The 14497-nt window shown below is 44.7% G+C and overlaps 1 protein-coding gene across 1 annotated transcript in view; it reads left to right on the forward strand.

The window, feature by feature from the left end:
* The first annotated feature begins 1808 nt into the window (after positions 1-1808).
* The window catches only part of HADH (hydroxyacyl-CoA dehydrogenase), a 47316-nt gene continuing 34627 nt past the window's right edge, over positions 1809-14497 (forward strand). Inside the window, exon 1 of the mRNA XM_059661970.1 lies at positions 1809-2039. Coding sequence (XP_059517953.1) covers positions 1908-2039 — 132 coding nt within the window. The 5' untranslated portion in view covers positions 1809-1907. The remainder of the gene's footprint in view (positions 2040-14497) is intronic.

The following is a 14497-nucleotide window of genomic DNA, read 5'->3' on the forward strand; positions in this document are numbered from 1 at the left end:
TCTTTCTTTCCTGAGGAAAACAAATCATGGATCTGCAAATGCATCATTCTTGGCATTGTTTGACATTACACACATTTACAGAATATATATTGTGATGCCCTGGCCCAGTGGTTGGCAAACTGCGGCTCGAGAGCCATATGCGGGGCTTTGGCCCCTTGAGTGTGGCTCTTCCACAAAATACCACGTGCGGGTGCGCATGTACAGTGCAATTGAAACTTCATGGCCCATGCGCAGAAGTCAGTATTTTGTGGAAGAGCCACACTCAAAGGGCCAAAGACCCGCATGTAGCTCGTGAGCCGCAGTTTGCCGACCACTGCCCTGGCTGGTTTGGCTCTCTGGTTATAGCGTCAGCCATGGACCCGAGGGTCTCAGGTTTGATTCCGGGTCAAGGGCGAGTACCTCGGTTGCAGGTTTGATCCAGGGCCCCTGGGTCAGGGCGCATGTGAGAGGCAACCAATCAATGTGTCTCTCTCACATTGATGTTCCTCTCTCCCCCCAACTTCACTCTCTCTAAAAATCAATGGAAAAAATATTGAATGGAAAAAATTAAATTAAAAAAATATAGTGACAACACTGTCATTAGAACATGTTTGGCCTTACATTAGACACAACTTGTAACTGAGAGTGAAAGGTTAAAATCCATTAAAGAATCATCCATGCATCCTCCTAATTTATCATCTTTGCTCTCATCACACCTAATTCCTCATCCTTCTCCTGAAGCAATATTTTCTTGTTTCTACCTTTGCCATGTGCTGCTTCCTCTGGCTTGAAACCTTTCTTTTCTAATACACTTATTCTTTAAATTACCGGGCTTCTCTGTGTAATTTTCCTTTTCCATTTCTGATCCCATGGAGTTTTACATTTGCTACATTCTAGCATTTAATGAACTTCACTATTTGGATGTGACCCTATCTCCCCCAAGCCCAGCAGTCCTCAGCAAAAGTGCTTCTCCCATATTTTTACAGGATTAGATGAGATCAAAGCAAAGGAATGGTGAACACAGAATTCCTTATGATAGCTACGTCCCATAGGAGGAGGCCTACTTTTGATTTGATGGTGAGTTTGTGAGGGAAAAGGACACATATGTAATACCTTAATCAATAAAGAAAAAAAATTAAATGAATAACGTTCTCTATTACTAAGTTATAGTAACTCGAAATTACTCACACGAGGGCCACTAGCCTAGTTGGTATCAATGACTCTCCAAAGGTTGCCCTTTGACCTTAAGCCGTCAGATATCTAACGTTGAAATGGGTAACTAACTCCCTGGGCGTGATCTTTACATTGGGACTCATGGTCTCTTAGACATTTATTTCGATTGTTGAGCAGTTAGTTTCTTTCCGTTTTAGCAGACAACACTCATTATCCACCGTAATAAAATAATCCCTAGAGCTGGTTACTAGGTGACATGAATCAAGGTTGCTCATTTTGGGTCCCTTCATCACCAACCACCAAAGATCCCGTATAAACTCAGCGCTGAGGTTTGCACGAGCATCCAAGGCGATGATTTAAGAAGTCAACACTACGCCTCCATCTTACCAGGCGTCCGTGGCTTTCCGAGGAATGGCCTGCGCGCTAACCGCCCTGCCCCGCTGCGACCCGGGGTCCAACCCCAGGCTCCGAGGCTGAGGGCCCCCAGCTCCGCGGCGGAAGGCGGTGGCCCGCGCCAGCCCACGTGGACGCCGCGCTCCGGCGCTGGAAAGCCGTCCCCACGGCCTCCGCCAATGAGCTGAGCGGGCCGCGGGGCTCCGCCCCGCCTCCGGTGACGTCACTATAACGCCCGGGGAGCGCCGGGAGGCGGGGCAGCCTGGTTTCCGCCCCCAGAGGTCCGGTGGCTGTCGGAGCGTCGCAGTCGCGCCTTCGCTGAGTCTGGACGCCGGGGCCGCCTCCGTGTTGCCCGCAGCACCATGGCTTTCGTAACCAGGCAGTTTGTGCGCAGTGTGTCCTCTTCGTCCACGGCCTCAGCCACGGCGAAGAAGATCGTCATCAAGCACGTGGCGGTCATCGGCGGTGGGCTGATGGGCGCCGGCATCGCCCAGGTGAGCCGCCCCCAGGCAGCGCACCCCGCTCCTTTGCTGCCCACCTGAGCTGAGAGCGCTGGCGGGCCGCGACTCGGCGGGGTGATCCGCGGAGAGGCCGGGGTCCGCGGGAGACCCGGGAATTGCCACCAGATTCCTCCCCGGTGTGGTTGAAACGTCTTGCCTCTGGGCCTGTGAGTGGTCATTCCCCAAAGATACAGTGTCTTGGGGCCGAGCCTCAGTTTCCTCGTCTCTAAATTCCACCCGAAGAGGGCTGGGTGGAGCGTGCTAGCGAATGCACTTGGAACTGGCTCCTGCAGAGAGAAGATAGTGTTGTGTGTGCCCAAAGTTGAGACATAACTTGCTTGCTTGCTGCTTGGCTTACACCCGTATTGCTTCCAGAGACCTGCAACTTTGCAGAATTATACGGTCTTTGTAAGAGCAGTTTTCTGCTCTCCTAAAGGATCTCCTTTCAACCTCTCGTGTGTTTCTTTTGCTTGCTGGGTTACAAAGAATAATAATCATCACTTTTGTAGCACTTTGTAAAGTTACCTAGTAAGAGCTTGGGAGGCCCTGTTAGTCCTCCAAATGCCATGCAAGGCAACTTTGACCTTTTACCTCGTACCCTCTGTGCTGAGAACTGCAAGTTTTAGGGGCCTGGAGAAAGTGGGAGGAGAAGACAGAGGGGATGAGGGCCTCCAGTCTCAATGTCCATCTTCAAGACTGCCATGTTCCAGCCTAACTGTGGCTCAAGGTCAGTTGTGCAATTGATTACCTGGATACTGTGATATTTGCTGCTGCTCCCCCTCCTCTCCCCCCCCCCCCCCGTAAATTCCTGTTCATATTGGAGAACCTTGATTCCCATGTTTTAGTTGATTATATATTCTTATCATTTCAGCCCTTTGCACCTTATATTGTTGAAGCAGAGACCATTATCTAATTTTTCTTAGTGGAGTACTCAAATGCAGTGGTTACAGTCATGGAAGAGTTTGTTTTTCAGTGTCCTTCCAGTCAAGTCCACATTTCCATGCATGCTCTTTAAAAATCATTGACTATTATTACGTATCTCAATTTTCCTCCCCCTGCAAAGTTTTTGCAACATATTAATTTGATTGCATTGTCTCCTAAAATCTGTATTTCATTGACATTTTATCCTTCTAACTTCTTACAGTTTTCCATTTCTCTCTTCCAAGATAATGTGTTTGGACATGCATTTCCCTTTTTATTGTGTGGATGCCTTGGCTGCTAGGTTATGATGTCCCCTTAATCTGTGTTCTACATGAGATGTGAGGAATAAATCCCTTTAACCTAAATGTTACAGATATCATACTATATTATAGGATATTCAAGCTTGAGCACACTTGTATTCCCTTGTTCCACCAAAAATCTCCCACAACTGTGAGAGTGAGATTTGTTGTGGGAAGATATAAAATGGGAAGATATAAAATAATGTATTTGTTTAAAAACAAGATATTAGGGCCTTAAGCCTACCATCTGTCTATATTTATAAAAGCCTAAGTGACCATTACGACCAGTTGACCTGTCAACTGGTCACTATGAGGATGCACTGACCACCAAGGGCAGACGCTCAACACAGGAGCTGCCCCCTGGTGGTCAGTGCGCTCCCACAGCTAACCTCCCGCAGCCAGCCAACCTCCCTGGGTCCCTCCCGGCTGGCTGGCCCCGATTGGCCCCAGTGGGGACTGGGCAACAAGGCCCGATTGGCCCCAATTGCCGGCCAGACCAGGGAACCCCACCCGTGCACGAATTTGTGCACTGGGCCTCTAATACCAATATAGGAAAAGCATCCAGAAACTGTTGTTAATGGTGACTTGAAGACATCAGTGGAAGAGGATTAGAAACTAAGTAGAAAGCATTGTTTCAGGTTGCTCAGCTCTTAGAATGCTGTATCCATTATTGTCCAGAAAAGGGTGTTATGCTGCACAATCATGCCCAGAGGTAGCACCTAAAATTATGGGTATAGTATTGGAGCTTTCATCTCAGAAATTGGGGAGGAGGTTGACATTGATGGGAACACAGACTTGAATAGTTGGTCCAGGGGAGTGAGTGCGTTTTGAAATTTAAGGGGGGTAGGGGGAAGAGCTGTTTATCCCACAGGTTGGAAATACAATGGACTGTCATTCCAAAAGTTGAAATAGTGGACAGCCTTAAGGGTAAGGAGTTCTGTTCTTACAGAACAAGGTTTACAACAGCCTCAGTCACTTTAGATGAAGGCTCTAATCCTGTGGAGGGGAACCACGCTTTCCTGCAGAAATCTCTGTGCTACTCTCGGCCAGTAGGTTGGTTGGTTTCAGCAGTTTAACTGATCCATTTTGCACTCCACCTTCAGGCTTGCAGTTCTGAGCAGTATTGCTTCATTCTTCATGCTCCTTGACCTACAGCTTTTAGTAGAGGGTGAATCTGTTCTGCTTATTAAGTGCCACAGAAAAGTAGTTGATGTGTTTGACTGGAGATTGGCTCCAGTTCAGCATGGGAAATTGGATGGCCTATATGTTGGCTCTGCCTCACGTTGGCTGTCTTAACATGGGAAAGTTACTTAACCTCTGTGCTTACTAATCTCTAAACTAGGACTAATACTAGCACTAGCCTCATAGGAGAATCTAGAGGATTGAATGAATTAGCACAAGTCGGGCTCTTAGCACAGTGCCTGGCACCTAGTAAGAGCTCACAAAAGCTTAGCTGCCTTTATGATTGTTATCTTCATTGCTTGTCCTTTTGTCCTTCTCACTTCATACCATCTCAGGTCGTGGCTGCTAAGATAGGCCTGTAATGTTTAGATGGAGAATATTGGTTGTGAATCTGTTGTATCTCACTTAATCTTGATGGCAAATGCCAGTTGTCCAGGGACCTCTGAAAAGAGGGAAGGCACTTTTGGTCCTCTCCTATTGTATTGTTAATCCTCATACAGCTTTTTTTTTCTTTTTAATTCTCACCTGAGGATATGCTTAGAGAAGGGGGGGGGGAGGGAGAGAGAGAGAAAGAGAGAGAGAGACACCAATGTGTGAGGGGATGACGTTGAATGATTCTCTCTCATCATTGATGTTTCTGTCTCTCCCTCTCCCTTCCTCTCTAAAATCAATAAAAAACAAACAAACAAAAAAATACAAGCACAAACTTAGCATTTAAGGTAGGCTATTAAGTCACATTGAGCTTCACTCTCCTGAACTCTTTCTGAAGTAGCTTTAATTTTAATCAAGGTGTAGTTCTGTTTACAATCTTTTTTGTTTCCTTTTTATTGGATTTATTGGGGTGATACTGGTTAACAAAATTACACAGGTTTCAGGTGCACAATTCTATAACATCGTCTATACAATGTATTGTGTGTTCACCATCCCAAGTCAAGTCTCCGTTCACCATTTATCCCTTCTATAACCTCCTCCACCTCCCCATCACCCTTCCCTCCAGCAATCACCACACTGTTGTCTGTGTCCATAATATTTTTTTATTTATCATTTTTGCTATATTCCAGTTTATGCTGAGTAGCGTGGAAAAAATTAAACAGATTTTGTGGGAGCCTGACACATTTCTTGAACAGTTAAGCAATTTAAGACAAGTGAGGTCTGTGCTTAATTACAATTGATCAGTGCACAGGTCATTTGTACATATGTATTCTCCAAGGGTGTCTACTTTGCCTGTCATTTGGTTTGTTTGTTTTAAATTTTAAAAATTTGCTTAGGCTGCAGGTTAATATTTAAGTCAGGCTAACTTGTTTTTGCCCATTATACACTTCTGACTTGGTTCTGATTGCCAATTTGTCTTCAGCTGGATACTGGGGCTGGCAAAGCTTACAGCATCAAATGACCCTTGAGTGCGGATCAGGTTGTTTTTTTGCTTTATAAAGGAGGGGAAAAAAGGGAAGAAAGGTAGTAGTTGTGCTTTCCTTCAGTTTATAGAATGAGTTCTTTATAAGGTTTTCTTGTACATTGCCTTTTTTCATATAGGGAGCTCAGAGAGCTTGTAGCTTTCATTAAGTCACTGGTAAGGAGTCGGTGAGTTCCCTGGCCATGGAATTTCTGAGGCTGGATTTCTCAAGGCCTCAGTACAAACTTCCTTTTAGTGCTCACACTTCTTGGAGAAGGTGAGAAAGTTTGCAAAGTCTTGAAGGGGGTTGGATCTAGGTTCTTCTCACCCAAAACTTTTCTGTTTTTTTTTTTTTTTTTTTTTTCTGGTCCCTCTTAAAAAGCAAAAAGTGCACATTTCTTCTGCAGAGAGTTCCTTAGGCTGTTAAACAAAAGAAGGGAGAGGGGAACATTCTCAGCTACAGAGGAACATTTTCCTGACATTTGTGATGCTTGATGAGGACTCAGATGGACCCCAAAGCTTCTCCCAGCCACTGAATTTGTTCACCGTTCTCTTCTCTGCCCTAGCTCTGAATTTTCTGATGCCAAATAGAAGAGGGATCAGAGTTGTTCTGTATTTTGCCTGTTTTGCAGTGAGTTCATCTCTGTTGAAATTTGCTTGAAAACAGTGCAGTGGCCTGCAAGAGGTTTTGGGATCACAGGAGATGGACACAATCTCTTCTTTTGAATGTTCTTATAGAGGGAATATTTTTATTCCCAGGTGTTAACTTCTCCACAAGGGCATGGGATATGTTTGTCATGACATTCTCCCCTCATTTCCTGTATTGTTGCTCACGTCTTCATTGGGCTGTTCTCTGCTCTTAGTGACATACTGGGACAGTAAACCAGCTCCTGTCAGCGTCTTAGTTCTTGGACTTGGGGAGGGGCTGACCAGCATAAAAAGAATGCTGCGGAATACCTTTGAACATTGTAGAGCAGAAATGACACCTCAGTCAGGTTTGAGGTATTCTCTGCCATGTGCTAGATCCAGCCTCACTGTTACTTGTCCCCTGCTTGAGTTTCTAATGACCTTTCCTCCCCCTTCTCTGCTCTCCCCATATCTGCCTTAGGCACACCCCTCACTGCCCAGCTCTCCTGGAAGATAATGCTGCTGCTCTCTGTTCTTTGTCTCCTCTGGGTTATGCTAATGATGCAGTGGGATAGTTGCTGGTGAGTGGTGGTCCAGTGCTTGAAACTGAGCAGGCTGTGAGGTGCCTGCTGGAGTGTGGATCCCAGCCCTTCCTCTTCTGGCTGTGGGAACCTTGGGCAAATCATTTCACCCCTCTCTGCCTCTATCCCTTACCTGGGAATTCATATACTTGCTTTCACAATGTGATGACAGTTAAATGAGCTAAGTGCTCAGAGTCATACTAGTGTGTTCAATGGTAATTGTTCAATAAATGCTTTTATATAGCTCCCTCAGATCTAATCTGGTGTTGACTTCTCTTATTTTAGATTCGTTTAACTATCTTGGAAGGTATTTGATAAGAAGATATGGGGAGATCCAACAATTCTAAAGGTTTTTAAGACTATGTGGATTGTCGAGAAAAAATCTTAGTGCTCCATATAGACATTTTTGGGTATTACAGTGACTTCATAAAAGCATTTACAATAGAGCCTGGAACTTTAAAAATTCTACAAATGTAACACTTTATTCCATTCAAAGTAATGTGACCATTGTAATAATCACTCCTGCAGAGATGGTTTTGGGGTCAAGGGTCAGAGGCAGAGCTGGGGCTGGGACTCTGGTCTCTCAACTCCTGTTCCGCGGGCTAGAGATCCCAGAGGCTGAGATAACCACAGCTGTGCCTGCACCTCTGGCCTCTGCTGTCTTATGGGGAGATGTGGCCTCTGCGGACAAGGGGATCCTTCGTGGCTATCTGGAATCAACAGATACCAGCTAGACTCGAAGTTAGGTCATCTCCATTTGGATGCTCTGCTGCCATCTTTCTGCCAGTAGACTCCAAATCAGTTACCAAAACTCAATTCATCATGCTCCCTCTAACTTCTCCAGAGAGTGTCCTCCTCTTATCAGTACCATTGTTGTTCTTCCAGCCACATGCACTCTGAAGATAGGGTCGTGGTCAGATAGGGTTGAGCGTTGACCTATGACCCACACTGAAAAAGATTGTGAGGCTCTCCTCCATGAGGAGGGTCTCCCCTGGGCTCTCCTTTGTGATTTCTGGACCAGGCATTGTTACCTGGATTCTTGTGGGAGCCTCTTAATTAGTCCTTTCACTAAAACTCCACTCATCCTAACAAACATTGCATATTAATCATCCTAGAGAGCAGTTTGTATTCACAGCTCTCTTCTCTACCCAGAAAGTTTCCATCATGGCAACATCTTTCAGATATTCTTAAATATAACTGAGACTTGATTGATGCCATCAACATGTCCTATTATCCTTTTTTTCCAGAATTTGTGGGAGAGTCCTGGAAGAGAAGTTATTTTCTCTACTTTATCAAACCCAGATGCTTATTGAATTTTTTGAAAAAGTATGTATTTAGCCCGGGCTGGTTTGGCTCAGTGGTTGGAGCTTCGGCCCGTGCACTGAAGGGTCATAGGTTCGATTCCTGGTCAAGGACACGTTCCTGAGTTGCAGATTCCCAGTCCTGGTCAGTCAAGGCACATTATCTTGGCTTTTTAGAAATACTTTTTGAAATATAAAAATCTAAGTTTTTATAAATAGGCCAGCCAATGAATTCAACTGTTTTAAGAATAAGCTAGCTGGCTCTAGTGGTAAGTGGTGGTTGAAAGCCTCAACAGAATGCCTTTTTCTGATTGTTCAAGTTGGTGAAGATAACTCGTGATGATGGCAGAGTTCATGGTATTACACAGATAGGGATAATTATAAACCCAGAATTGCCAGCTCTGAGAGACGTGCCTGATTTATGGCTTCTCTCCCTTGATTAAATCATGAGAACCCAAAGCCAGGCCTTGTTGGCAAGGCACAGGAGCCTCGGGCACCGTCAGCGTGGGCAGCACTGATTACATGTACTTATTCTGGGGATCAGGAGGCAGTTGGAACTCCACTGTTCTTACAGATTCACCATTCAGCCTGGCCCGCATGGCTCAGTGGTTCAGCATTGACCTATGATCCAGGAGGTCACGGTTTGATTCCCAATCAGGGTACATGCCTGGGTTGCAGGCTTCATCCCCAGTGTGGGACATGCAGGAGACAGCCAATCAATGATTCTCTGACAACATTGATGTTTCTGTCTTTATCACCCTCTCCCTTACTCTCTGAAATCAATAAAAATATATATTTTTAAAAATTCACCATTCAGGCTATGCTTCAGAGAAGCTGCTTCCAATCTGGTGATATGTTTGCTTCTGCTGGGCGTGTTTACTTGGCCCTGTGGCTAGAGTACTCTGGCTTTGACAAGTGTGCTATTCACTGGGCCTATTTTTACAGCTCTGAAGCACCCTTGTCTAAAAATATTTCTCTCTGGCTGAGCATGTCTTCCACCGAGGCTAGAGAAGTCATGGAGCTGAGGACATAACCTTCAAATAAAATTGTTTCCATTGCAGGATTGCTTGTCCTCGAGGACTTACAGTGTGTAGGTCACTATCATAGAGAACAAGAGTTCAAAATGGATTGATTTAAATCATGGTCACTCAAAGTGCCAGCAAGAGTCTTCCTTACTTATTGTAAAAATAACATGTTTATGGGACCAGGAAAACAGTCCTGTTAACTTTTTGTGGTCCTCTCTTCTACTGCCTTCTCATTCTCGGAAAGTTGGAATAAATCAGGTGGTATTGTTGCGAAATTCAGGAATGAGTACAGAATCCTTGCATCCAGGACACATGAAATTCATTCCTAAATAAGAACCCTCAAGAAAATAATTATGTTCACATTGTGAGGGGAGGCCCTCAGTTACCCTGATGAAAACAGCCCTGGATCGTCAAAAGATCTAGTCTCACGTTGGCTTTTCCACCAGATACATTTGTTGTCACCATTTCCTGAGGGCCTATCACTGCCAGGCGTGGTCTAGGTACTCAGCAGACCAAGATGAATGACATTTAGTCAGGAGCCTGAAGTAAAAGAGTAGGGGAGATGGCACTTAAGCAAGCGATCATACGCATTATGATGGGTGCAGTGGTAAGGTTATGTGGGGGTATTATAGGAGCATGAGGCACACAGAGCCTGGGCTGAGAGGATCTTGGAGTAAGGAAGCTTAGTATCTAGGGGTGATACTCAGGCATATTTAATGAGGTGATGTTGGGGAGAAGGTGTAGACAGTGCAAAGGCCTGGAGGTGAGAGGCGTAGCAGATGCAGGGAGCTACAGGCCTTGTGGTGGGGGAGTGCCAGGCAACAGTGAATACTGTATCTGGAGAGGAGGAGGATCCCCATCCTGGAGGGGGAGCCTATGAAGAGTTTGATGGAGTAAGCAATCTAGACAGAACTACCTTTTACAGAATTACATTTAGGTGGCACACTAGTGCCTGCATGTGATCTTAGGTTAATAATTTTTCTGCCTTAGTTTATGTGTTTTTTTTTTCCCTTAGTAAAATGAAGGTATTGTGTTAAATCAGATCAGTGGTCTTTGTTTTTTGATTGTGGTAAAAATACATACATAATATAAAATTTATCATTGTAACCATTTAAAAATATACAGTTCAGTGGCATTTAAGTACATGCACGTTCTTGGAAAGCCATCATGATCATCCATCTCCAGAACGCTCTTCATTTCGCAAAACCAAAACTCCATACCCATTAAACAACTCCCTATCTCTCCTCTCCGCAGTCCCTGGCAAACACTGCTTCACCTTCTGTCTCTATGAATTTGTCTCTTCTGAGTATTTCACGTAAGTGGAATCATACAGTATTTTCTGACTGACCTATTTCACCTAATTTAATATCCTAACGGTTCATCTGTGTTGTAGCATGTAGCAATAATTTCCTTCCTTTTTAAAAATTTAGATATAATTGTCAATATAACATATTAGTTACAGGTGTTCGACATGATTCCATATTTGTATATATTGAGAAGTGATTATCATAATAAGTCTAGTTAATATCTGTCACCATATGTAGTTATAATTTTTTTCTTGTGATGAAATCTTTTAAAATCTACTTTCTTAGCAACTTTCAAATATACAATATAGTATTATTAACTATTCTAGGGGCCCGGTGCACGAAATTCGTGCACTGGGTGTGTGTGTGTGTGGGGGGAGTGTCCCTCAGCCCAGCCTGCCCCCTCTCACATACTGGGAGCCCTCAGGCGTTGACCCCCATCACCCTCCAATTGCAGGATCGGCCCCTTGCCCAGGTCTGACGCCTCTGGCCTAGGCGTCCGGCCCGGGCAGCAGGGACCTGCAGTGGCAGCGGGGGGCGCCGCGATCGCGCGGGCTCCGCCCCTGCCCCGCAGGATGCCTCTGGCTGAGGCGTTTGGCCCCGGGCAGCTGGGACCCACAGCTGCAGTGGCCCTGCGATCGTGGGCTCCGCTTTAGGCCCAGGCAAGGGACCCCTAGCTCCTGGGACTGCTAGCTTCGACTGTGCCCAGCTCCCATCGCTGGCTCCACCCCTACTTCCTGCTATCACTGGCCAGGGCGGAAAAGGCACCTGATTCTCCGATCATGGCCGGGGGGGGGGCAGGGCAAAGGCGGCCCCAGGGCCACCTTTGCCCTGCCCCCCAGCTCTTAGCTCCCCCCTGGGTTTCCGATCACTGTCAGTGGCAGGGGGCTTCTTCCTGCTTTCCCTTTTGCCTCCCTGCATTGTGCCTACATATGCAAATTAACCGCCATCTTGTTGGCAGTTAACTGCCAATCTTAGTTGGCAGTTAACTGCCAATCTTAGTTGGCAGTTAACTGCCAATCTTAGTTGGCAGTTAATTTGCATATAGCCCTGATTAGCCAATGAAAAGGCTATCGTCGTACGCCAATTACCATTTTTCTCTTTTATTAGTGTAGATAGCTGGGAGTTTGTACTTTTTAACCCTCTTCGTTGCCCACTCCATTGTCTCTGGCATCCACCAATCTGTTCTCTGTATCCATGAGCTCAGTTTGTTTGTTTTCAGATTCCACATATAAGTGAGATCTTATGGTATTTGTCTTTCTTTATCTGACTTATTTCATTTAGTATAAATGAAGCTGTCAAAGTCCATCAGTGTTACAATGGCAAGATTTACTCCTCTTTTATGTCTGAAAATATTCCTCTCTCTCTCTCTCTCTCTCTCTCTCTCTCTCTCTCTCTCTGTCTCTGTCTCTGTCTCTCTGTCTCTGTGTGTGTGTACACATACATATACACCACATTTCATTTATCCATTCATCCATCAATGGACACTGAGGTTGCTTCCAAAGCTTCCATATCTTGGATATTGTAAATGGTGCTGCAATGAACAGAGAGATACATGTATCTTTGTGAGTTAGTGCTCTCATTTTTTTTTTAAAGTAGAATTTCTGGATCATGTAGTAGTTCTATTTTTAATTTTTTGAGAAACTGTCATACTGTTTTTCATGGTAGCTGCACCAATCTCCATTCCTTTCACCAGTGCATAAGGGTTCTCTTTTCTCCACATCCTCTTCGACACTTATTTTTTGACTCTTTTTTTTTTTTTTAAGGTGCTGTCTCGTCGTTTAGATTTGCATTTCCCCAATGATTAGTGATATTGAGCACCTTTTCTTATACCTCTTGGTCACCTGTATGTCTTACTTGGAAAAATAACTATTTAGTTCCTCTGCCCATTTTTAAATTAGATTTATTTATTTACTTATTCTTGCTGTTGAGTTGTATGAGTGCTTTTTATGTCTTGGATATTAACCTCTTATCAGATATATGATTTGCAAATATTCAGTATGTTACCTTTTCATTTTGTTGATGGTTTCCTTGGCTGTGCAGAAGTGTTTTAGTTTGATACAATCCCACTTGTTTATTTTAGTTTTTGTTGCCTTTGCTTTTGGTGTCAAATCCAAAAAATCATCACTAAGACATATGTCCAGGAGCTTGTCTCCTATGTTTATTTCTAGGAGTTTAGTGACTTCAGGTCTTATATTCAAATTTTTAATCCAATTTGAGTTAACTTGTGTGTACAGTGTAATATAGTGGTCCAGTTGCATTCTATTGTATGCGACTGTCTAGCTTCCTGGACACCATTTGTTAAAGAGACTGTTCTTTCCCCATTGTATATTCTTGGCTGCTTTATCATAAATTAATTGACCATATATGTGTGAGTTTATTTTTGGGCTCTATATCTGTTCCATTGAGCTTTGTCTCTGTTTTTCTGCCAGTAGCATACTGTTTTGATTACTATAGTTTTGTAATATAGTTTGAAATCAGGGCACATGATGTCTCCAGCTTTATTCTTTCTCAAGATTGCTTTGGCTCTTTGAGGTCTTTCATGGTTCCATCCAAATTTTAGGATTGTTTGTTCTATTTCTGTAAAAAATTCCATTGGAATTTTTATAGGGATTGCTTGAACCTGTAGATTACTTTGGGTAGTATGGATATTTTAACAGTATTAATTTTTTCAGTCCATGAGAATATCTTTCCACTTATTTGTGTCGTCTTCAGTTTCTCTCACCAATGTCTTATAGTTTTCGTATAAGATGTTTTATAGTGTAAGTCTAGTTAATATCTGTCACCATATGTAGTTATAATTTTTTATAATTTTACCTCCTTGGTTAAGTTTATTCCTAGGCATTTTATTCTTTTTGATGTAATTATAAGTAGAAGTGTTTTCATAGTTTCTCTTCCTGCTAGTTTGTTATTAGTATACTAATACTAATTTCCGGTGCATGAAATTTGTGCCAGGGGTGGGGGTGGGGGGCAGTCCCTCAGCATGGCCTGCACTCTCTCCATTCTGGGACCCCTCAGGGGATCTCCACAGGGATCGGGCCTAAACCAGCAGTCGGACATGCCTATAGCAATCTGGGACTGCTGGCTCCTAACTGCTCGCCTGCCTGCCTGCCTGATCGCCCCTAACCACCTCTGCCTGCCTGATCGCCACTAACCACCTCTGCCTGCCTGATCGCCCCTAACCACCTCTGCCTCAGACCCCCACCCGGGACCCAGGATTCCCTCCTCCGGTCAGCTGCAGGCACCCGGGACCCGGGTTTCCCTCCCTCTGGCCGGCCACAGGCACCCAGGATCCAGGCCGGCTTCGCCCAGGCCAGCTGTAGATGCCCGGGACCGTGGGGCAGGCAGCTTTTCTCTGTCTCTGGGGCCGAAGGCCCTGGTGCCCAGGACCGCGGAGTGGGCAGCTTTTCTCCACCTCCCGGGCAGCAGGCTTTTCTCCGTCTCCCAGGCCGCAGGCGCTGGTGCCTATGACCGCAGGGCAGGCGGCTTTGCCCGGGCCTGGCTTTGTCAGGAAGGACGTCCAGAAGATCATTCAGAAGACGTCCAGTCTAATTAGCATACTACCCTTTTAATAGTATAGATTAGAAATTTTTGTGTATTGATTTGTATCCTGAAATTTTATATTTTTTCTTCCTTTTATTAAAAAAAATTTTTTTTATTGATTTTAGAGAGAAAGGAAGGGAGAGGAAGAGAGAGAAACATCAATGATGAAAGAGAATCATCGATCAGATGCCTCCTGCACACCCCCAATGAGAATTGAGCCCACAACCTGAGTATGTGCCCAGACCGGGAATCAAACCTCTTGGTGCATGGGTCAGT

Source organism: Myotis daubentonii, chromosome 1 (genome assembly GCF_963259705.1).
Source record: "Myotis daubentonii chromosome 1, mMyoDau2.1, whole genome shotgun sequence".
Taxonomy (NCBI): domain Eukaryota; kingdom Metazoa; phylum Chordata; class Mammalia; order Chiroptera; family Vespertilionidae; genus Myotis; species Myotis daubentonii.